The sequence below is a fragment of the Apostichopus japonicus genome, chromosome 19 (genome assembly GCF_037975245.1).
Source record: "Apostichopus japonicus isolate 1M-3 chromosome 19, ASM3797524v1, whole genome shotgun sequence".
Classification (NCBI taxonomy): domain Eukaryota; kingdom Metazoa; phylum Echinodermata; class Holothuroidea; order Aspidochirotida; family Stichopodidae; genus Apostichopus; species Apostichopus japonicus.
In genome coordinates this window covers 2,394,997-2,419,830 of record NC_092579.1, presented here as the reverse complement: position 1 = coordinate 2,419,830, position 24,834 = coordinate 2,394,997, and the positions used below count along the sequence as shown (strand labels likewise).

The 24,834-nt window shown below is 36.3% G+C and overlaps 1 protein-coding gene across 1 annotated transcript in view; it reads left to right on the top strand.

Annotated features, from left to right (window-relative positions):
• LOC139959916 (tubulin-specific chaperone D-like) overlaps positions 1-24,834 on the top strand; it is a 35,542-nt gene that overhangs the window by 5,259 nt on the left and 5,449 nt on the right. Inside the window, exons 6-31 of the mRNA XM_071957849.1 lie at positions 223-272; positions 871-916; positions 1,491-1,623; positions 2,293-2,423; positions 3,247-3,307; positions 5,071-5,145; positions 5,787-5,881; positions 6,775-6,834; positions 7,451-7,605; positions 8,351-8,466; positions 9,850-9,930; positions 11,322-11,395; positions 12,071-12,188; positions 12,854-12,914; positions 13,368-13,485; positions 14,578-14,724; positions 14,925-15,043; positions 15,497-15,588; positions 15,899-16,036; positions 16,500-16,583; positions 18,121-18,279; positions 20,211-20,349; positions 21,839-21,957; positions 22,581-22,658; positions 23,695-23,784; positions 24,366-24,453. Of these exons, the coding sequence (XP_071813950.1) occupies positions 223-272; positions 871-916; positions 1,491-1,623; positions 2,293-2,423; positions 3,247-3,307; positions 5,071-5,145; positions 5,787-5,881; positions 6,775-6,834; positions 7,451-7,605; positions 8,351-8,466; positions 9,850-9,930; positions 11,322-11,395; positions 12,071-12,188; positions 12,854-12,914; positions 13,368-13,485; positions 14,578-14,724; positions 14,925-15,043; positions 15,497-15,588; positions 15,899-16,036; positions 16,500-16,583; positions 18,121-18,279; positions 20,211-20,349; positions 21,839-21,957; positions 22,581-22,658; positions 23,695-23,784; positions 24,366-24,453 (2,627 nt within the window). The remainder of the gene's footprint in view (positions 1-222; positions 273-870; positions 917-1,490; positions 1,624-2,292; positions 2,424-3,246; positions 3,308-5,070; positions 5,146-5,786; positions 5,882-6,774; positions 6,835-7,450; positions 7,606-8,350; positions 8,467-9,849; positions 9,931-11,321; positions 11,396-12,070; positions 12,189-12,853; positions 12,915-13,367; positions 13,486-14,577; positions 14,725-14,924; positions 15,044-15,496; positions 15,589-15,898; positions 16,037-16,499; positions 16,584-18,120; positions 18,280-20,210; positions 20,350-21,838; positions 21,958-22,580; positions 22,659-23,694; positions 23,785-24,365; positions 24,454-24,834) is intronic.

Genomic DNA, 24,834 nt, shown 5'->3' with positions numbered 1-24,834 from the left:
TAATTCTGTCGCCCTCTTTATCTGTTTTATGTAAAATGTGTGCAAAAAGGTTGGAGGTGAACTTTTGAATTTTGTAGAATTATGAGTGATTTTTGCATTATTTGATGTTTGCAATTCTCTTGTAACTTAAACGGCTAAGGATATATATTGTGCTGAGTTTCTTGGGCAAGATTTGTTTGTTGTTTATCTTAATGTCTTTCTCTTTTTATCATTCTTTGACAGTGGAGACGATGCCTGGTATGACAGCCCTGTCAGGTGTGATGATGGCCATGGTGAGTTACTCATTCAAATTATCAATATACAGGTTCCACAGTGTTCCAGTTACTGATAAACATGCATTTATAAGTTCTGTAGATATCAAACAAACTGTGTGTAGCTGTACCATGTGACAGAAGAACTAGCAACTAATACAATACTCTACCAGTGTGTAGCAAAAAAAAAAAAAAAAATTGGAACCAGATATAAAGTGGAAGAAATAATAATAAAGGCTCTTAATATCACTGAGGATTCCATGATATTTTTTGTTTCTCACCATTTTAAGACTTTCTGATATGAAATTTTGTTTGGTATAAGAAATTCCTTCTTTTAAAATCTCATATATTGAATGTTACTGTACAATGTTGACTTGCTTAGACATGTGACACCATGTGTTCAAACCTTGCTATTTTGGTAGTAAGTCAGTTGGTGGTTTGTCATACTGGAATGTCCAGATATTCTTTATGAACTGTTATATCAAAATGCATCTCATTTACAATTGCTATGTCAATATGATAAATAATTGAGCATGTAAAGTGTTTTTATAAACACTTAATGTTTCTCTGCAATATTATTAAATTGGTTTTTATGAAGCTATTGGTTTGGTTTTTATAGGCCCAGTTATTCAAGCATGGCAAGAGGGAAGACCTAGTGGAATATGGTAAGCACTTCTGGTTAAAAGGATATTTTTTTGGAGGGCTGGATGGTGAGAAAGCTGTCACCAGTCCATAGTTACTGCTTCCTTGGTGCCTATTTTGGTGACTTTGTAAATTTAATTTTCAGGACCTGTTAGCTATTTCATGTTATCCATGTGCAGCTATTTCATGTTATCCATGTGCAGAAACTCCTATTTCAAACAAATAGTTATCTTGTTCATCTTTCAGATTTTCATTATTTGGAAGAGTTGAGAACACAAACAAATAGACAAACAAACGTATAAACAAAACAAGGGAGAACAAAGCTATACATGGTAGATATACCCAGGCTTCTTTAATTAGTACTTGGCTCTAGTAAATCTCCATTTAAATAGTTTTATTGTATTGATCTTCCCTTTAAGTGGTAATAAACATTGCAATTGACAATGGGATTGGTAGATCAGGTCAAAAGTTGATGGTTAATTGAAAAGTTCATGTAATAAACTATACAGTGATTTAAGAAAACCATAAATAATCTCTGAGGACACTATGAAATTGTAGACCAAACAGTTTTTTAAGGTACTTTTTCTCATTTTTCAGCTCCTATCTTGTTGACGACAATGATAAATCTTAATCTCTTTGAAGTGAAGAACACTCAGATTAGAAAGTTTGCAATCAAGCTGACCCAGAGACTTGGTTTAACATTCCTGAAGTCAAGGGTGGCAGCATGGAGGTAAGACAGTTTATAAAGACATATTTACTTTAGACTTTACAATTTTTTGTAAGGTTGTATTCCTGGTTATAGAGACAAAGTTTAAAGAGAGTTACTTACCTCAGCAACATTAATATGTGAACTGGGATGGTCTGACTCAGGGATCCGATGGGCGGAGCTGAGGCCTTGAAAGAAACGGCACATGGTTGACCCAACAGTGCACCGGTTCAGAGCTAATATGCCAGTAGAACAGTATGCCCTTGTGCTTGAGTGAAAGGGTGTGAAGGAAGTGTGAGGGTCCAAGCAGAATGGACTAACTCAAATTAGAGGTTAGAAGCAAAGTAGTATCAAAATTGAAGAATGGGTTGTAATGGTTTTGACATATTATTTTTTTTAAATTTTATTTGACATATATAGTGTTTAGTAGTGCCCTAATAGAGTTTCGTCAGGGATGCAAATTCCTTTTACTAGTCTTTCCCTTTTTGGTTAATAAATGAGCTCTAAATTGTGAAGAAAGACAAACACATTTTGAATTCAGTTGAATGTCTCAAGATGATGTCACTTTCTTTGCTTGCTTCAACTTTTAAATTTCACCAAGTTAAATGTCTTTTTGCTGATAAGATATCTTCATGATGTCAGTCTCTGGTTGTGGTGTGCTCAGAGCTCTTTGTGTTGTCTTCATTCCTCTAGGTATAAGAGAGGCAGTAGATCTTTAGCTGAGAACCTGAAGGCTAATGGGATGGGAGATACAGTGCCAAAGGTGAAAGAAGAAGATTTAGATGAGGACTACGACGTGCCAGAACAGGTGGAGGATGTGATAGGTGAGATGAAATGAGAAGGGGGGGGGGGGAACAATTATGTTTATGACAGACATCGTGAAAGTTGATGAGGGAAAGTGTGATTCAGACTTGATGTGATTTGCATAAGTTTGTGATCTTTTGTGCAATGATGGACAGACTTTGATGCGTGTAGGAAATTGATGGCTCTCCTGTGTAGGTGAGAGAATAGTTGAGGGGGAGGGGATGGGAGGGGTGGGGTTGAAGAGGGTGCTCAGAATAGGGAAGAAAGAGTCAAAACCGAATGACCTTCAATATAAAACTATGTGAACATTGACGCTGGTAGTGATAGAGTAGATTATTTAAACAAATATTAAGCTATGATGTGGAAGAGAATTTTACTCTTCCATGTAAAACTGCTACTTGATAGTGTATGAATATTTACAGCACTTCTCACCAACCTGTCTCAGCACAGCTGCTGCACTCTAGCTATCCAGTATCTGGCACTAACAGATAACCATATAACTGTCTTATAATACCTGACAGTTTTCAGTTGTATTTCATGTAGACATATGGATGGTTAAACAAATATTCTTCTAAATAAATTTCATTTTTACCGGAGGATTTATCAGGTTAATGAAAGATAGCAGTGCTCTGTGACTTGGAGTTTGAACGATTTCCTTTTGAAAGACCTCAACTTTTGAATTAGCACAAAATATCTGCACTAGAAAGTGTTAAGAAAAAACCTTGTACAGTCAGATAATGCATTGTGTCAGTGAACGATGAATATTCATTAGTTGGCATCTAGTAAGGAGCACTTCAGGTGGCATGATATTAAATTGTTTTATTCTATGTTATCTTTCTCTAGAGAAACTTCTGGTGGGTCTACGAGACACTGACACAGTGGTGAGATGGTCAGCAGCTAAGGGGTAGGTATTTCTGTCTTTTAGTCTAATCTAGTCTAGTCAAGTCCAGTAAAGTCCAGCCCAGCGTAACACAGCCTAACCCAGCCTAACCCAGTCTAACCCTACCCAGCCTAACCCTACCCAACCCAACCTAGAGCATGCATGTGAAGGTGGAGTGATGCAGATTTGATCTTAGTTGGGGATATTGAAGTACTTCATTGATATATCCTTCAACACAAAGATCTGTGAATAAAAGTTCACTTAGTTATGCGTTTAAAGCTTCTTGAAAGCCTGTAATTTCTCCTTCACCACATTCCCTTGTGAAATTTAATGTAATTACAGTCAATTTTGGTCACCTTCATATGAAATCAAATATCAGACTATTGCTCGTTTGGAATTGAGAATCATAAATTTAATTCTAACAGTGGTAGGTGATCAAAATTGTGAGATGAAGTTAATAAGAACGTAATTGCATAATTAATTGTCCACTAAATCAATTTCAACAGTGATACAATGAACCGTAAAGTCTTATTTCTGTACATATGTTGAAAAAACCCCCACAAAAACCATCTTTTAGTGACAATTGAGATTAAAAAGGACATTATTATTTAACACACTGTGAAAGCTGTTTTACAATATCTCTTGCATCTTCTGGTTAGACGTGAGTTCAATAATCCAAAAGAGACATTCTTTCTAAGTGCGAAATAATGTTATCAAGAATGATAAATGGACATGGTATATGTTACTAGCTTTCAAAATGTTTAAAGTAAAGATTATAAACATAAGGACTAGAGAATGAACTTAATCCTAAATCTCATGCATGAAAGAGAAGGTAATTAGATGGATGTAATGTAACACCATAATATCCTGCTTTAAGGGTGATCTAGGGATAAAAATGTTACCACAAGAAGGAGAAATTTGTGATAACGATGATGCTTATGTGTCATATTCTGTCATTAGCATTGTAAATATTATAAGATAATGGCTGATATGGGTCTGTTTGTATGAATTATGCTCTATTGATGTAATTAGAGATATGTGGCATCAGCAGTTATCTACTTGGCTTACAAGAAGGTGACTTTCAAGAATAAGAATAGTTTCCAGTTGGATGGCTTACCGTTTTCAGTTGTGTGGGGGAGTCACAAACTAGGCCAGTGTGTAGCTTGGTAACGTAGGATGTATGTCTTGGTGGACTGGAGGGGGAGGGGGGAGAGGGTGAAGCATGGGGGGCAATGGGAGGGTCCTCAAATGACATGATAAGAGCCACAATTAAAAGAGTACCTGTCCTTTTATAGATTTTGTTTCCTTTCATATAATACAAGTTGTGATTATTCATACAAATGAACCTTTTGTCGTTCTACATTTGTATTGTTTTAGGTATATCTCTCTTCATCTTAGATATAGTTTTCCCCTCTCCCTAAGATGTTTGCATATCTCTGTTACCATTGATGGTCACGGTTATTTGTGCAAGTGAATCTATAGTTTTCGTTTTGGAGAAGTATGCCCTCTGTCTAATATCATATTGAATTTTTTTAAATACTTCAAGCTATGACTAAGGGAAGAATGAATGGTAAGTTAAGAATTAGAAACAAAAAGAAGTTTTGTGTAAGATGTGATGATAATTAGAACTGATCTGTTTGATGTTGACTGAAATTTTGGACCTCCAAGTCTCAGAATAGCAAGATACAAAACGAAGAATTTTGCTCAATTGTCAAAGTTTTAATCGCTTTACAAACAAAGAGTTGTCAAATGAACTGATCATCTCTCCTTATTTCTCAATGTGACAGTGTTGGGAGGATCACGAACAGGTTACCGCAAGAACTGGCCGACCAAGTTGTAGAATCTGTTCTTGAACTATTCAGGTACTAGTCTTCTTGTTTTATGTGTCCTGCTGTATTTTTTGTCCTCGTTATCAACTATAATAATAGGATCCTGTATTTTGGAGTCAAATATAAAATGTATTTGGCAACCATATCTTAGTTTTTCTAACGCCTGAATAAGTATCTTTTTGAAGTTGAATTGGCGCTTTCAGTTTACATTGCAACCATTTAATTTCTAAGGAACCTATTTGTTTGACCAGGAGTGAAAGAATTATTTGTTCCGAAAAAAAAAAGAAACATTTTGTTCATTTTGGAGATAATTTATAAGGTATTTGTTAGAAAATTGTCACACTGACATTTTCTCATGTCAGATGTCTTTGTTCCTTGTTGCTATGTTGCTTTGTTCATAAATGATTATATACTCAAAAAGTTTGATCAACATTTTTCATATTTCTGTCTGTTATGTTACATTGTTTTTAAAAGGAGGGCTTGCAGAACTTGTGTTTGAAAATCAAACCACTGTTCCTTAAGTCTCCAATGTATGTAAGGCAAAGACAGAGTAAAGATTTACCTGCGAGTCTAAGTGTAAAGATTTGGTAATGCTGCTGTATATAGGATTTGAGATTTCCACATCACATTGTTGTATAATGTCCAAGACATGATGATTCGTTATCCTCACACAGCTCTGTAGAAAGAGATGAAGCTTGGCATGGGGGATGTCTTGCACTGGCTGAACTTGGCAGAAGGGGGCTACTTGTCCCTGAGAGGTTACCAGAAGGTAATGCCCAAATTATGCCAGACTTGATAAACTTTCCATACAATTACCCTATCATATGGCTCATATAACACTGGAAATGACTCAACACAGCAAATCTCTTTTTTTACTTTTATTTCATTTTGAAAGTATTTCTGAAAGAAAGAATGCACACATGGGAAATCTTAAGATTGTATTTATGTGTAATCTAAATAATATTTAGTGTCCAAATTCTACTTAAATTGATTTTGTGTAAAGTAAGTGGGCCTGACATTGCAGTCCTAGCAGGATCTTTTTCAGAGGCTGAATTGGTCATTCAGCCTCTGAAGAAGATCCTGATAGGATCGCAACGTCAGGCCCACTTTATACTTTACATATTCTCTTACACATGGTGGATAAGCAGTTGGCTAACAGTTTTCGTTTTATTTTAAATTTGATTTTGAAGATAGTTTGCTTTTAAAATGTATAAACTGCTCCTTTGATGCAAAGTTAATGATGACATTAACACCTCTGTTTCAGCTTTCACTATTAATGTTTATCCAATGTTTTGTAAATTCTAATAGTTTTCGAAGAAATGTTCAATTAAATGAAAAGTCAAATCCAACTGTAATCTTGATTTAAAATGATTGAGATGCTTGTGATGAACACGTTGTGTAAGAGTCATGTTTGGAGGCTGCCAGTTTGTCAATGTATAGTACCACTTACAAGTAAAATTGGTATTGGAATGCAACCTGCATTGACGAAAGTTGGTTTTTCTATTCGCTGTTAACATTGTTAAATGTAACTCTCTGCTTACAGTTACCATTGAGCAGAGTGATCAGTGACGCTGGAAATTTTTAATGTTGATAATTGCTGTGATAAATATTATTTTGAGTTTTGATTGAAATATGATGGTTATTTTTTATTTCTCCTCATAGTTGTTCCAGTAGTACTTAAGGCTTTATTGTATGATGAGAAGAGAGGTGCTTGTAGTGTGGGTAAGTCTACATTTGGTATTTTAAAGACCTCACATCCCCCAACCCACTCCCTCTACCCCCTCCCTCTTCCCCCTCCCCCCACCCCCATTTCATGAAAATGGAATTTGATGTAGCTCTTGAATATTTCTACACTAGAAGTGCGTCCAATTTGTTTTTAGCAAAAGGTAAGATGGAGTTTTTAAATAGTTTGCTACAAGGGTGATCTTGGGATGGCATTGTCAAGTGGAGAAGTTCAGATTATGAACCTTCTGATGTTTTGATTCTTTTGTGGACAAACAACTCTGGCTTTCATATAATAAATGAATCTAGTCAGTACATTGTGATATTTCCTTCCATGTTTTGACTTCTTCATAAACCGTGCGAAACATCTAAATGGATTGTTTTTATGGAGATGTATTTCAAACATCTCTAAGTTTGAATTAAGGATGGAGAGATCACTATTATGTGAAGTAAAACATTATTCTTGTCTCCTTCATAAAATAATAACAATGTTCAGTTGGAGAGGAGCAAAATAGAACAGTGAGTAAAACTGTTAGCCTTAAGTTTCATGATTGTCAAATATTCTTTTCTTTCAGAAATTTTGAAATTTAACTATTCTGTTTCACTTCAATTACAGGATCACACGTTCGCGATGCAGCTTGTTATGTTTGTTGGTCTTTTGCGAGGGCCTACGACCCAGAGGTCATCAAAGGTCATGTCAATAACATAGCAACGTCTCTCGTCATTGCCACCATCTTTGATAGAGAAGTCAATTGTCGAAAAGCTGCCTCGGTGAGTGTTCACTTTGTTGATTGGAGAAATTAAGTTTAAGATAAAATGTAAGAAACTTTACTAATGCATTTGGTTGCTTTACAGTTTGAAAATTACATAAATGCCAGTCCTTTTCATCAGACCATGTGTCTAAGTAAAACTGTTAGCCTTAAATTTCATAATTGTCAAATTCAATACTGGTTTGCACTATTAATAAGTCAATGCTTCTTCCCCAGCCATTATCCCAATCAGTTCATAATGTTATAAGTTTTCAGCCAAAGTGTGAACTGAAAAGTTAATGTTGCTTTGTGTCTGTGAATTGCTTTATATCATTGCACTTCTGGAAGTGCAAATAGTGATATTTAAATGCATAAGCATTGTTGTTTTTGTTGTTATTGTTATTATTGACTGTTGTGAAAATGCTGTTTGCATCTACATCCATATTTGATTCGAAGTGTAACATGCTTTCTTGAGCTATCAAACATTTCTCATAAACAGCTTTAAAGACATTATGTTGTGAAAAGCAACCCTGTACTTTTAATTTTGAATATCAGAAAATTAACTTGTAAACGATCTGTGTTTAAGATTTAATGTTTAGGACTTGCAATAAATTATGAGAATTGGAGAGGCAGGCATTGGAGGAAGGAGAAGATAATGATGGAGTGAATACTGAACTGAGAGGCAAGGGACTTTATTTTCGATGGAGCAGTTCTTTGGAGCTGTCATAAACATGATTATTTAGTCTTAATTACTTTCACTTTTTCAGGCTGCTTTCCAGGAGAATGTCGGGAGACAAGGAACGTTCCCTCACGGCATTGACATTGTTACTACAGCAGATTACTTCGCTGTTAGTAGTAAAGTCAACACATATCTAAACATAAGGTGAGTCCATTGTCAATACTTGGATCCTGTGACTCCCTCACAACTTGTTCATGTGGCATCCTAGTCATGGTTTGTCATTTTATCAACATTCTCAAAGAAAAAGAAAAGAAGAACAGGTCAGGATAATATTTTCATGAATAAAATTGAGTGAAATCTGCATAACTGCTAGAACCTACTTGTGTGTTGTAATCAGGGTGGTAATAAGGCTGGTTAGTGTTATATTCATTGGTTTTGTACAAAGGCAATGAAAGTACTTTCTTCTGCTACAAAAAGATGCTTTTAGCAGTGCCAGAGCATAATCAGTTTGCTAAGATATATTTATAGTGAAGAGATTATCCCAAGTGTTATATTATATGCGAAATAGATTTTTCTGCAGTTTTAGAAGAGTTGTTAGCGTTACAGAGGATACTGTAGGACCATTCTTTTAGTATTAAACATACCGCAAGCTTTGGCATTGATTCTACACTAGGATCCTGAATGGGCTGCAGCATCCTGAAGCTAGGCTGCATAGGATATGATCTTTGCTGTTGTTTAGTTTCACACAATAGACACACTGGTCTGCAGAGATAATCTATTGTTTAATATTGATTCAGCCTTGCTGCACTAGTGCTGATTGACAACGTAACACAAGCTTAGGCATTGATTCAAAACTAGGATGCTGAATGGGATGCAGCATTCTGCAGCAAGGCTGCATTGGACATGATCTTTGTTTCTGTTCAGTTTAACACAATAGACACTGCTGATCTGCAGAGATAATCTTTGTTTCATATTGATTTAGCCTTGCTGCAGTAGTTATATATTGACAGCATACTGCAAGCTTAGGCATTGATTCAAAACTAGATGCTGAATGGGATGAAGCATTCTGCAGCAAGGCTGCATTGGACATGATCTTTGTTTCTGTTCAGTTTAACACAATAGACACTGCTGATCTGCAGAGATAATCTTTGTTTCATATTGATTTAGCCTTGCTGCAGTAGTTCTGTTTTGACAAGGTGCGCAAGGACACAGGTTGCGTTTTATTAGTTCTTTTCTGAAGGAAAGTGATCGAGATGTGGTTCACCAGCCTTAAATTAACATGTCTTGAACTAATCAAACAATCAAAAGTCCAAAAGATTTCATCAAAATATTTCAAATGGGAAAAGCAAAGTACAGTTTCTATAGAATGACCTCATTTGCATATTTGCATACGTAATTAGCTCAATTCTGAAAAACAAAGACAATTTTTGGAAACCTCATTTCAGTACCTTTCCAACAATACCTGGGTTCCTATTGCCAAAAGGTGACTGGATTTTTTAGTAATTAAGATTTGTAAATAATTTCCCCAGGGACCTCCTATATTGGTTGTTAAAGGGTTAACAAATGTTGTTCTGTTTTGTCTTACAGTTTATACATTGCTCAGTTTGAGGAGTACACTCAAGCCATGATTGATCATCTAACCACAATCAAGATTGCTCACTGGGACTTGTAAGTGTTTGCTTTGTAATCTTCAGAATTCATTACATAGCAGTGTCTACGTGAATTGTAACATGTGTGATCATTATAAAAATCACCCCACCCCCACTCCTTACCCACTCCTGCACCAAATCCCTTTAGTAATCTCCTGCATTTTGCCTCTTCTAGCTTGGAAGTTTTGTGTAATGTATGCAAGAATTATTTCAAATTTTGCTAAGTACATATATTAGTTTAAATTTAGTTTAATTGTTTAAATTTAAAGGCACATATTATTGTAAACTAAATCATACTTCAATTGTGCTTATTATACGAAATAAAAGTAATGCTATGGACATTATTTTAATCACAAGTTCTTTTTGAAGCTGATATAATTATTTATAATGTGTCCACATAATTTAGACTACATGTCTGGCATACTGAGTTGCTAAGATACTATCTTTAAGAAGTTTTGTCTTGTTGGACAACCAATCTATCCTGAAGGTTTATCCAATGCACAATCAGTTTCTGCAGAATGCCAACAGAAATACTGAAACATCAGTGCTTGGATTTATAGAGCGAAGAATATCAGTAATTTTTTGTTTGTAAATACCTTACATACCACTGTATATTAGCTGTTAGAAGTCACTTGTATATAATTACCTTTTGATTCATTACCAAGTATCCAACCTAAACCATTGCTTACAGTAGATTAGTAATTTTGTTTGTTAATACCTTACATACCACTGTATATTAGCTGTTAGAAGTCACTTGTATATAATTACCTTTTGATTCATTACCAAGTATCCAACCTAAACCATTGCTTACAGTAGATTAGTAATTTTGTTTGTTAATACCTTACATACCACTGTATATTAGCTGTTAGAAGTCACTTGTATATAATTACCTTTTGATTCATTACCAAGTATCCAACCTAAACCATTGCTTACAGTAGATTAGTAATTTTGTTTGTTAATACCTTACATACCACTGTATATTAGCTGTTAGAAGTCACTTGTATATAATTACCTTTTGATTCATTACCAAGTATCCAACCTAAACCATTGCTTACAGTAGATTAGTAATTTTGTTTGTTAATACCTTACATACCACTGTATATTAGCTGTTAGAAGTCACTTGTATATAATTACCTTTTGATTCATTAACAAGTATCCAACCTAAACCATTGTTTACAGTAGATTAGTAATTTTGTTTGTTAATACCTTACATACCACTAAATATTAGCTGTAAGAAGTCACTTTTATATAAATTATCCTCTGTTTCATAAACAGTATCAAACCTAAACTATTGCTTACAGTTGATCAGTAATTTTTTGTTGTTAAGAAACACTGGTCTAGGTCATGATGATCATGTGACTGATTATAACATCATATCCTCTGATCTTGTTATTAATATTATTCCAACAGCGTCATCAGAGAACTAACCTCGCAGGCTCTACACAAGCTGACCGTCAAAGACCCAGAATACATGAAATCACAAGGTAAACACTCAGCTTATTCTAACAGCAGCGGTAGATAATATCACCCATTGCTAATACTAACAGCAGGGATAGATAATATGACCCATTGCTTGTTTCTAACAGCAGTGGTAGATAATATCACCCATTGCTTGATTCTAACAGCAGTGGTAGATAATATGACCCATTGCTAATACTAACAGCAGTGGTAGATAATATCACCCATTGCTGATTCTAACAGCAGTGGTAGATAATATCACTCTAACTTGCAAGTTACCAGGAAATTTCCATCTAAATCACTATTTTACTTTCAGAAATTTGAACTTTCCTCACTAAATTGTAGCTTGCTAATGATAGCGTCCCTGCAGTCCCGAAAGGAAGTGCAGCAATAACGTCACAGTCGCTCATCGATCTCCACTGTTCAAAATATCTTAGATTAAGTTGGTGCGAGGTTAAAAAATTCACTTCTCCTGAATCATAGGATGAAAATAGGAGTGTGGCGATGAAAAAATTATGGAGTTCTTTTTTCCATATACCCAGTAGACTGCCAATGAAGAATTCCTTTAAATACAAATGCTGTGAAGTAGCCTATGGTTAACTACAAATGCTGTGTAGTAGCCTCTCTACATTACTACTGCCCTCCTAATTGTAATTTCCGTTCATATATATATTTTTTTCTGATGTTTTGACTCTTCATAGTGGTCACCCGTTTGATTCCTCTGTGTACTGGAATTGATTTAAACACAAGACACGGTGCAACCCTCGCTGTCGCTGAAATTGTGCATGCACTCTCGCTTCTTGCTCAGTCTGAAAACAGGTAAATCTATAATATACTGGTTTTACTTGTGTTCTTTAGACATTGGTCTTTCTGGTGAATAGAAGGTCTCTATCTGTCTGTCTGTCTGTCTCTGAAGAAAGAAAAAATAGTCTCCATTTGTTTTAGAGAATTGTGAGTGTAAGGTGGCTTGATAAGAAGTGACTTATTAGACATGTTGCTGAAGCCTCAGCAGTCGTTGTTTGTGATGGCTGTTTGACTTTTGAGATTATCATACTCATAATTTCCCCATAGTTGTGAAAAGTAGCTAGGTTAGCCTGCGTTTACATTCACTGGGGACCCTCATTAAGAAAAAATTAAAGATATTTATACAAAGAAAAGTGAGACAAAATAATAGTACAAACAACAACAGCAACAAAGACACTGTTAATTACCTGACAGTCTCCACAGAATTACAGAGTGAATTGTTGCCCGGAAACAATTGTGTGAGTCTGATGAAATTATGAGACATTTGTTAACATACGTTCGTGATTTTTTAAGAACATGAAAGTTGAAAGATGTCTATTTGAGGGACATCTCACAGACAGGCTGACCATTTGGTTGACCCTTTGGGTGACCCTTTTGGTTGACCTCAAGTTGACTCTAGATGTGACGTGTGACTGTTTGCCCAGAATGATTAATTCTCTTCATTTTGTTCAATTTTTCAGAACCATCGCAGATTACTTGGATGGTGAATGTATTAGCGCACTCAAAGAGATAACATCAACCGTAAGTTTTGTCCGTGTATCTTTCAAAATGGAATTTCATTCATTACAGACGTACAAAGAAGACTTAATTATACTCAGTCTGTGCTCATTTGCATTGACAAATACCATATAGTTACCATAAAGACCATTTAAGTCTCATTGACAGATTGGTGAATCAGTAACTACACCTTCTAATGTGTGAGTGTCATGGGTTAAGGTTGAAAGTTGAATATGTAGAGGCTCTGTTTATTCAAGTCAAGTAGAATTTATTCCAAATGCTAATCTTAGTAATGATAAAAGCACTTGGTGTTATATTTGTATTTATCCAAGAAATGAATTTAGTGATCATCAAACAGATGTAGTCATTTATTTTTATTGCTTGTTCCAGTAATGTTTTAATATATTGATTAGCCTTGCCCACCTTTTATCCTTTCCTGATGCTATCTATCGTCACGTTCCTTCATTGATGTTATAGATGGAGATTGGAAAGATGTTCAAAGGTATGACGGGAGAAGTTTTGAAACCGGCTGCTTGCGAGCTCATCCAGAAATTGTCTCTGTCCAAGCTGCCTTGTCCTGAACAGGACACAGTAGGTAAATTCTCATATCATCTTTTATCAATAACATTCTTCCTGATCAGAAAAATGATTAGCAGAAAGGCTTGCTCAGTTTCTTTTTATTTGAGGTTTGTAGTGCACTCATCCAGGCAGCCCTGAATACTGCCCTAATACAGGCTGCCCTGAATACTGCCCTCATCCAGACTGCCCTGAATGCTGCCCTCATCCAAGCTGCCCTGAATACTGCCCTCAAATGAGCTGCCCTGCATACTGCCTTCAACAAGACTACCCTGAATACTGCCCCCATCCTGACTGCCCTGAATACTGCCCCTATCATGACTGCCCTTAATACTGCCCTCAACAGGACTACCCTGCATACTGCCTTTAACAAGACTACCCTGAATACTGCCCCATCCTGACTGCCCTGAATACTGCCCTCATCCAGACTGCCCTGAATGCTGCCCCCATCCAGTCTGCCCTGAATACTGCCCCCATCCTGACTCCCCTGAATACTGCCCCCATCCTGACTCCCCTGAATACTGCCCTCATCCAGGCTGCCCTGAATACTGCCCCCATCCTGACTGCCCTTAATACTGCCCTCATCCAGGCTGCCCTGAATACTGCCCCCACCCTGACTGCCCTTAATACTGCCCCCATCCTGACTGCCCTGAAAACTGCCTTCATCCAGACTGCCCTGAATACTGCCCTCATCCAGGCTGCCCTGAATACTGCCCTCATCCAGGCTGCCCTGAATACTGCCCTCATCCAGGCTGCCCTGAATACTGCCCTCATCCAGACTGCCCTGAATACTGCCCTCATACAGGCTTTGCTGTTTAACTGTTTGCAGTGTGATATTATTCGTTCAGTTGATACATTCCAGATGGAACTTCTATACAGAGACAGAGTTAATTACACTCTGTAATAGCTTTTGGACATTAAACTGTTAATCAGACTGTTAAGTATTAATCCATAAGTCTGGAATTGATGCCTCTCCGATATAAGTTCTAGCCTGACACTGTCTGCACTGCACACGTCAGTGCCATTCAAACCTTTATGAAGGCACATAATTAAAATGACTTGTATACTCATGAGAGAACTGTTTCTACAATGATTCTTTCTTCTTTCACAGATCACTGGCAATCAATACTAGACGACAGCATCATTGAAACACTACGTACGGTGACAGACATTCACGATAAAGCTGTCTTGGCATTGAGGGCGCTCTGCAATCAGTATTATCAATTAGAGAATGGCCAACCAATCCCTGCAAAGCAAGGTGAGACAAAATATTGTATGTTTATGATGGATAGAATATTTAACAATCTTGTGAAAAAACAAAATTATGGGAATTCTATGGGTGTTCATTGCATATTTATGTGTGCTGTGTATCTATGTGCATCTGTGTGTACTTTATAATCTTATTTGTTTTCATTGTTTAAGTTTGATTATATATTGTTTTTTTTTCCATCTGTGTAGACGAGATTCTTAACAGATATATGACTGCTGCAAAGAGTGGTCAAGAATTCACAAGAATGGGAGCCACAATGGCATTAGGAGTCCTTCCTAAATTTTTCATTTTGGGTAAAGTTGACCAGGTATATAGTCTTTCTACATCTACCAAAACTGTTTCAGTTTAAGAATCTAAATATGAAATTGTTTGTGATGATTTATACTGTTTACTATTTGTACTAATATCTGTACAAAACCATTGTTTTATATAATATTGTTGAATCATACTATGGTTGAATTAGATAGTACATATCATTTTTAATGTTACAATTGTCACCAGAGTAGTGTAAGTCATTTAAACCCAGTCTTAAATTTTTAAACTTTCACAGTGAAAAAATTGCAAGCAAAACCTCAATTTTAGACTCAATTAAGGAAATAATCAGGTTCAATCAAAGTGAAAATAGTGAAAAGAAACACCCCCTCCCCTCCCCTTCTTGCTATGGTTTAACCTAAACTTGAACTTGAGAAAGAAGTCACAGCAATTTTCCACCCTCCAAACTCAGATTTACAAAGCTCTTCTTTTAATATTTCTCGTTTAGGTCATAGAAACTTTGCTTGGTGCCGCAACCAAAACAGCAACAAGTGAAAAGTTTGCTGAGGCCAGGAGGGATGCTTTCACTGCAATGTCAAGGTAAGGGTATGATATTGTAAATGTAGGGGGGGGGTGGGGGATGGAAAAAAGTGGTGTCAGACGAGAGAAAAACATAAATATAATGTGATCTCTTACTTCATCTTTCCTCTCTCAAGTTAAATTTGTAAGATGGAAAGTGGAAGTACCATAAAAGATGGTTCTTCTAAAGTATTGAGTAATGTTGCTTGTTGAGGGTCTTTGCAATATTATTAATAACAAAATCATTTTAAACTGTTTTTCCTTATTGTTCTCTTTAAAGTTGCAAAGAAATTGATTCCCCCTTTTGGTTTTACATTTTTTCCCTTTGCAGTATTTGCACGACAGTCGGTATCTCTAGGTCAGAATCCAAGGAAGGCATCAGTCCCAGCCAGTTAAAGGAAATCTTTACTGCCCTCTTTGAAGGCATGAAAGACTACACGATGGATAGTCGAGGAGATGTCGGAGCATGGTGAGGAAATACTAAATTATAATGTGGGGGGGGCAGGGGGGAGGGGGGTTCAATAAACTAAGAAATGAGTCATTTTATATAAGCAATGTTTTGAGGTAGTTAATAAATCTTTAAATATTTCCACTCATATTAAATATATCTTCATTTGGACTTAAAATATTGTTCGTTATGTTTTTGGCCTCGACTTTGGAGGTGACTATAATTATTTTGTAATCTGCTACATAGCTTGGCGTTTGTTGCGGGGAAGAATTGTAAGAATTTAGTTCAGCTTATTTGCAAGCATTCTGCGGACACAACTTTATAAAGTTATTAAGAATATTAGAAACTACTTTTGAATGAAATAACTTCTATTTGTACCATTATCCCTCACTCCTTCCCCTTCCCCCTAAGGTATCATCAGAATAAATGTGATAATTTAAACAAACTTTCTATAAAATTGATCTGATATTTCTCTATGTTGCAGGGTTCGTGAAGCATGCATGGTGAGCTTTACTGAGATAATGCAATTAGTTTTACAGTGTGACCAGTCTCTGTTGGACCAAGGAAGGTAAGAACAACATACCTTGAACTATCTACAAAGATTTCACCTCGTTATAGTTCAGTTTGAATTTTGTGATTGATATGAGTAACAACACTATAAACTGACAGGTTTGTTTGGGCACAACTATGGCCATCAGATCATGCAGTACACCAAGGAGTCTAAATGATGTAGATGGGAGAAAGTGTCCAAAAGTTTTATGAGAAAACCGTTCGTAGTTTTGTTCTTTAGTTCATTTGTTTTTGCATCTTTCTCTAGTTCTCTCCCGTGCTTTGAGCACCCTTCCGGGTGGATATGGGCTCGTCATAAATCACCATTATTATTTTAATATTATTCCTACCTGAGCATGAATTACCTTCATTGTTGTGTATTACCTCATATTGATATTTCACTGTGTAAGTGTGTATGCTAGTAGAGTATGTATTTCTCTGTAAGTATGGATTCAGTATCTAAATGTGTACTTTATACTAATGTCATTATACACTTTGCTATATCAGTATACGGCTTTACTATGTTATTTCACTATATAAGTATGGATTCCCTATGTGCACTTATTAGTTTTGGGATACATTTTGCTATGTCAGTATACGGTTTTACTATGTTATTTCACTATATAAGTATGGATTCCCTATGTAAATGTGTCCTTATTAGTTTTGGGATACATTTTGCTATGTCAGTATACAGTTTTACTATGTTATTTCACTATATAAGTATGGATTCCCTATGTAAATGTGTCCTTATTAGTTTTGGGATACATTTTGCTATGTCAGTATACAGTTTTAATATGTTATTTCACTATATAAGTATGGATTCCCTATGTAAATGCGTACTTATTAGCTTTGGGAAACATTTTGCTATGTCAGTATGTGGTTTTAATATGTTGTTTAACTATGTAAGTATGGATTCCCTATGTAAATGTGTATTGATTAGTTTTGGGATACATTTTGCTATGTCAGTATACGGTTTTACTATGTTATTTCACTATATAAGTATGGATTCCCTATGTAAATGTGTCCTTATTAGTTTTGGGATACATTTTGCTATGTCAGTATACAGTTTTAATATGTTATTTCACTATATAAGTATGGATTCCCTATGTAAATGCGTACTTATTAGCTTTGGGAAACATTTTGCTATGTCAGTATGTGGTTTTAATATGTTGTTTAACTATGTAAGTATGGATTCCCTATGTAAATGTGTATTGATTAGTTTTGGGATACATTTTGCTATGTCAGTATGCGGTTTTACTATGTTATTTCACTACATAAGTATGGATTCCCTATGTAAATGTGTATTTACTTGTTTTAGTATGCAGTACATTATGTAAGTTTGTATTTTACTATGTTATACCAACTTCACTATGTATTTTCCACAGTTTTACACTCATACCGTCCACTCTCCCAGAAGTGGTCATAATAATGAAAATTTATTAAAGATGGATGTGTGACAGATCTTGACCAAACATCTTCTCGATTAAGTAATGCCCAATTCCATTTAAGAAGAATCATTTCTGAGATGTTGGCTGTATTTGTATCTCCCCCCACAGTTACATTTTCCTGATACAGAACCTTGTTCAGCAAGCCGCTGAGAAGATAGATCGGACACGCGGTGTCGCTGGTGGGATTCTATTAAAGTTGCTTCACCAAGAGAGCCCTGTGGTACCATACATTCCACACAGGGAAGAACTTATGAAGATATTTCCCAAGTAAGTAGTTTTCTAGAGTTTTTCAATGTGTTATGTCCAAGGGAATGTGGTCTCTCAAGTTCTATTTACATTAGATCCCGAACATGGTGTACAACCCTGAGCTTAAGGTCTGATCTGTAGTGTAAACACAGATCAGGCCCTGACATTTGAGCCCCTGGATAGACTAGGATCAAGGGAGGATCAGACCTTGTACTGGTGTGGTAAATTTGTAGTGTAAACACAGATCAGGCCCTGACATTTGAGCCCCTGGATAGACTAGGATCAAGGGAGGATCAGACCTTGTACTGGTGTGGTAAATTTGTAGTGTAAACACAGATCAGGCCCTGACATTTGAGCCCCTGGATAGACTAGGATCAAGTGAGGATCAGACCTTGTACTGGTGTGGTAAATTTGTAGTGTAAACACAGATCAGGCCCTGACATTTGATCCCCTGGATAGACTAGGATCAAGTGAGGATCAGACCTTGTACTGGTGTGTTCAATTTGTAGTGTAAACACAGATCTGGCCCTGACATTTGAGCCCCTGGATAGACTAGGATCAAGTGAGGATCAGACCTTGTACTGGTGTGTTCAATTTGTAGTGTAAACACAGATCTGGCCCTGACATTTGAGCCCCTGGATAGACTAGGATCAAGTGAGGATCAGACCTTGTACTGGTGTGTTTAATTTGTAGTGTAAACACAGATCAGGCCCTGACATTTGAGCCCCTGGATAGACTAGGATCAAGTGAGGATCAGACCTTGTATTGGTGTGTTCAATTTGTAGTGTAAACACAGATCAGGCCCTGACATTTGAGCCCCTGGATAGACTAGGATCAAGTGAGGATCAGACCTTGTATTGGTGTGTTCAATTTGTAGTGTAAACACAGATCAGGCCCTGACATCTCTGGATAGACTAGGATCAAGTGAGGATCAGACCTGGTACTGGTGTGTTAAATTTGTAGTGTAAACACAGATCAGGCCCTGACATTTGAGCCCCTGGATAGACTAGGATCAAGTGAGGATCAGACCTTGTATTGGTGTGTTAAATTTGTAGTGTAAACACAGATCAGGCCCTGACATTTGAGCCCCTGGATAGACTAGGATCAAGTGAGGATCAGACCTTGTATTGGTGTGTTCAATTTGTAGTGTAAACACAGATCTGGCCCTGACATCTCTGGATAGACTAGGATCAAGTGAGGATCAGACCTTGTATTGGTGTGTTCAATTTGTAGTGTAAACACAGATCAGGCCCTGACATCTCTGGATAGACTAGGATCAAGTGAGGATCAGACCTTGTACTGGTGTGTTCAATTTGTAGTGTAAACACAGATCAGGCCCTGACATCTCTGGATAGACTAGGATCAAGTGAGGATCAGACCTTGTACTGGTGTGTTCAATTTGTAGTGTAACTTCTTTAGTTGTTTGTTATGCGCATAAATAGACACAATAGAAGTAGACATTAATAGCAGTGCTGCAGAGGTCACAGAGCTGACAGTAAGGTGATTGCAAGCATGGCCTCTGATACCGAGAGGAAATTAAAAATATCACTTGAACTTGATTTAATGTTGAACACCAAACACAGGGTCTGGTCTGCAATGTAAATGCCGCCTGATTCTCTTTCAGTTTTTCTTTTCATATTTTATGTTGAAAGTAAAGCAGCGTCGTTCTATGTGAACCCTTACAGAATTTGGTAGTGTTACAAACTTTGTCAATATTTATCCACTACGGAAGTACTTTTCTTGAGATGTTCAAATGCTTAATTAGACTTGTTCTTAATGTGGCAAACCTGTAAGATCATGCTTCCTTTAATGTTGTGAGTATTTACGTAGATATTAAACCCTCGTCTCTGATTTCTGTGGCAGTATCTATGTAGATATTAAACCCTTGTCTCTGATTTCCGTGGCAGTATTTAGGTAGATATTAAACCCTTGTCTTTGATTTTCCCTGGCAGGTCTGATATCGAGCTACTGAACTGGAGCGCACCGTCGGATTGCTTCCCTAAAATAACACAGCTGCTCACTCTACCTCAGTATCAATACCATGTCCTGTTAGGTCTGACGGTCAGCGTCGGTGGTCTCACTGAGTCACTGGTAAGTCACCTGATAACAGAACTGTATCACCTCATCGGTTCCATACTGTAAGTCAGGATGAGATTAGCGTTGTGCGGTAGTGCAAATTTCACACAACCGGTAGTGTTGCAACATGAATCCTGGTATCATAAATACAACCGGGATTTGCCTCAACTTTCATCGACGGTTCAAAGCACTTAGTTACGATCGAGACTGTCAATGTCATACATTCAATATGCATAGCCTAAGCTATGTACATACTCTTACACGCACGGTTATGAAAACCAAATAAAAATATAAAAATAACACGCTATATTAGGGCCTTTGTTTTTTAACATACACTTTTAAAAAGAAAAGCACAAACCTTGGAAAAAAGCAACCCACACCATCCTTCATTCATACTCGACATACGATATTAGATTAACACATTCGCACATGGATTAAACTTGTAATCCGTACACAAACAGAAATTGGGGGTTCCCAATTTTTCCATGATATTGGAATAGGGCAACCTTTCAAGTTCAAAAATTTACAATGAAAAGTTTTCAAATGTAATAACCGGTTGTTTACCCACTACCGGTAGTATTTACACATTGCTTTGTGATCGGGATTAGTCAATACCGGGATCGGGATACCGGGATTCACTTGACTACCGGGATCCCGCACAACTCTAGATGAGATATTGTAGTTGCCTGGTGATTGGAACCTATTTACGCTATCTGAGTTGCTATAGCAACGGTTGCCATGGAAATTTTATTGCTCCTGAGTATCGAGGATGGAGTCGTCACCCATTGTGGGTTGACTGAGGGTGACCAGAAGTCCAAATCTGGGGGAGGGGTATATAGTTCATACCACTTTACTACTTTGAAATCTGATCTCTATTTTGTATTCTTTATTCTGCTGTAGATGCTAAATACATGTTGTTTATGCCTCATAACTATCTGGTTGTTGACAGGTTATCGTTGTTTATGTCGATGATACCCTTTAAAAATATATTCTCTGTTGTTTATACCTCATCACAATTTCATGTTGATATCTCATCACCATCCTGTTAAAGATCTTACCTTGCTTCTACCTGAATGTTACTATTCCATGTACATACATCATTCATCTTACCTTGTTTCTACCTCAATGTTACTATTCCATGTACATACATCATTCCTCTTACCTTGCTTTTACCTCAATGTTACTATTCCATGTACAAACATCATTCATCTTACCTTGTTTCTACCTCAATGTTTCTATTCCATGTAGATACATCATTCATCTTACCTTGTTTTCTACCTCAATGTTTCTATTCCATGTAGATACATCATTCATCTTACCTTGTTCCTACCTCAATGTTACTATTCCATGTATATACATCATTCCTCTTACCTGTTTTCTACCTCAATGTTACTATTCCATGTTCATATATCATTCCTCTTACCTTGTTCCTACCTCAATGTTACTATTCCATGTACATACATCATTCCTCTTACCTGTTTTCTACCTCAATGTTACTATGTAGGTCAAACACTCAGGTTCATCCTTGCTGTCTTTCCTGAGGAATCACAACAGTCCTGATGAACTACAGACTGTGACTGACATTGTATTGAAAATCTTCAGAGATTTCCAGAAAATTGACAGGTTTGTCTGTAAAAAGTGAACCTAAAAGATAGATTGAAAACTGAGAAATTACCATATTATAACTTTATTTACTGTACTTCAAGATATTTTAAACAATGTAATGTGTAGTAAATGTATTTATTACATAGGTTTTACTGTTTCAAGAGAGTTCAGGCATTGCACAGTCTGCAACACTACATAGTAAATAACAAGTCAAGTTAATAAAATGTATTTAGTAGATAGGTTTACTGTTTCAAAATAGTTTAGGCATCGCACAGTCTACAACATTACATAGTAAATAACCAGCCAAGTTAACAAAATGTATTTAGTACATAGGTTTTACTGTTTCAAGAGAGTTTAGGCATTATACAGTCCGCAACATTACATAGTAAATAACAAGCCAAGTTAACAAAATGACCAAGAAAACAGGTAGATGGCGACAAACACACACAAAACTATACTTAAGTAATCCGTAACAGTTGTGTATGGAATGATATCTTATGATTGATTCAATAAAACTTTGAAGATGAGTTATATTTGACATATTTTTTTAAATATTTTTTGGCAATCTTTACTTGTCCCTTCTTCCCCTCCATGGTCACTACAATTCAAACTGTTTTTTCCCCTGTTTTTCTGACTTTCAGAGTGTCCATTCCAATGATGAAGATGGCCGACCTGGTGCTATCCAGTGGATCTTTTGATAATCTTCTAGCAAGCAAAGAGTTAGTATTCTGCTTTGGAACTGATTTTTTTTATATGAAAACTAATAGTTATCCATATGATAGTAATAACTGTCATGAAAAACTCCCCCCCCCCCCCTTAAGTCATATAAGCTAAACATGATGAGTTGAGTTGAGTTTGGTGTCCCCTTTAATGTAAACAAAGTGTAATTAAGCATTTGAAGGGTTTTCAGTGTGAAATCTGCTATTATGTGACTGCTGAATGCAGTTTTACCACTTCATCAAGAAAGATAACCTATCCAAATATTTGAATTAATATGTAATGTGAACAGATTGTGTCAAAGTAATATTTTAATCCTGATTTCTGGAGCTTAAGAGAGACTAGAATGATTACTTCTGTGTTGTTTGTTATATTACTAGTCAGAACACTACCACATAAAACTCTAAACATTTAATACATAAAAGTCAATCTCATTAGTAATTAAGGATGGTAGTTCGGTGAGAAGTGGAAAACAAGTCAGCTAAATTGGGACAACTCGTCACCGCTAATATCACTCTGTACTGTCCTCGTATATTGTGCTTCAAAGCACTCATACAGACAGTACAAACAGTTTCTAATGTTTCTCTGTTAGAAACAGGATATTTCGTACGGTCAGTACGACATGGGACATGAAAGTAAAAGAATGGAAATAACACATTGTCCTTTGAAGTTGTTGCATGCAATATTAGCATCAAGTAACTGGATTTGCTGATGCCTTGATGACCAACTGGAAACCAATATTTTGATATATTCCACTTTTTTTCACCTAAAAGACTCCAGTTTAGAATAAATTTAATATTTGTATTCAATCTTTTGTATTCACCCCCAGACATTCATTTCACTTCATCTTTAATGATTTCTAGTAGTTAGTATAAACAGTGAAATGTAAATCTGTGTGTCTATCTTAGTGTGATATTGTATTCATTTGGAGGTCAAAACTGATATGAATATTCATGTTTGCCGAATCTGAACCGTTATGCATATTCATTAATGCCGAATCTGAACTGATATGAATATTCATGTATGATGAATCTGCAGATCGTCTTTCCCGACAAGTCTCCTCAAGACATTGAAAGCTGAGATCAACAAATCTGCAGATGCCCAGAAACTATTGATCAGCATAGACCTGTAAGTACTCAGCATAATATATCTAATGATTTAAACTAATGGAGGGGTTTGTGGGGAGGGCAGGGGGGGGGCAGGATGGTGCTTTAGTCATGGCTGACCCTGACAGGGATATACAAATATGGAGATGCCCAGAAACTATTGATCAGTATAGACCTGTAAGTACTCAGCATTATATATCTAATGACTTAAACTAATGGAGGGGGTGGGGGTGGGGGGGAGACAGGGGACAGAGGACAGGGTGGTGCTTTAATTATGGTTGACCCTACAGTGTCTATGTACTCATTCTCTGTGTCCTGAATCTTGAATTCACATAAAATCGGTGGATTGCTTGCATTGGAGCACCAGATTATCTTCTGTTATGATTGTAAACTTCCTATTTTTGTATGGTAAGATATCTACATTGTTTTTGATATCACACACTGAATCATATCTTTGCTGAATAGGTCTTTGTGATTGTTGTGAGCTGTTTGTAATAAATATCCACAATGACTCAATGCTAGTCTCCTTCACTATGTAGAAGTAAAGCATACATTTTACCCTGTCCCTCGAAACATTATCTTTTACATTGTTTTTCATCATAGATTCTGCTCACTAATCCAGTTTGAAGGTAACATTAGGAGGAAATGTCTCTCCCAGCTGTTTTTGTTCCTTTGTCATCGGTACCCAAAGGTAGGACAATTGTTTTGTGTTGAATCTTTTTCTGTAAAAAAAAATAAGCGATACTTGCTGTTTAAAGTTTGAGATATTAATAATAATAATATATAATATTAATTAAAGTACATCATAAGGTGATTCACATGTTTTCACGAATATTGAAACATTATAACCCAGGGAACTTTAAAATAAAAAAACATTTGCAGCGAGATTTATAGCAGAATGTTGGAATTCAAAGCAGAGTATAAACTGTTATATTAAAGGGACATTATGGTGATACAGAAATTGTTCGATAAGGTTAGGTGTCCATGATATTTCAAAACATACTACTGCACACTTGATTCCAGATGTGGAATATCTTATTGCAGTGACTTAATCATTGTGAACATGTTTGTG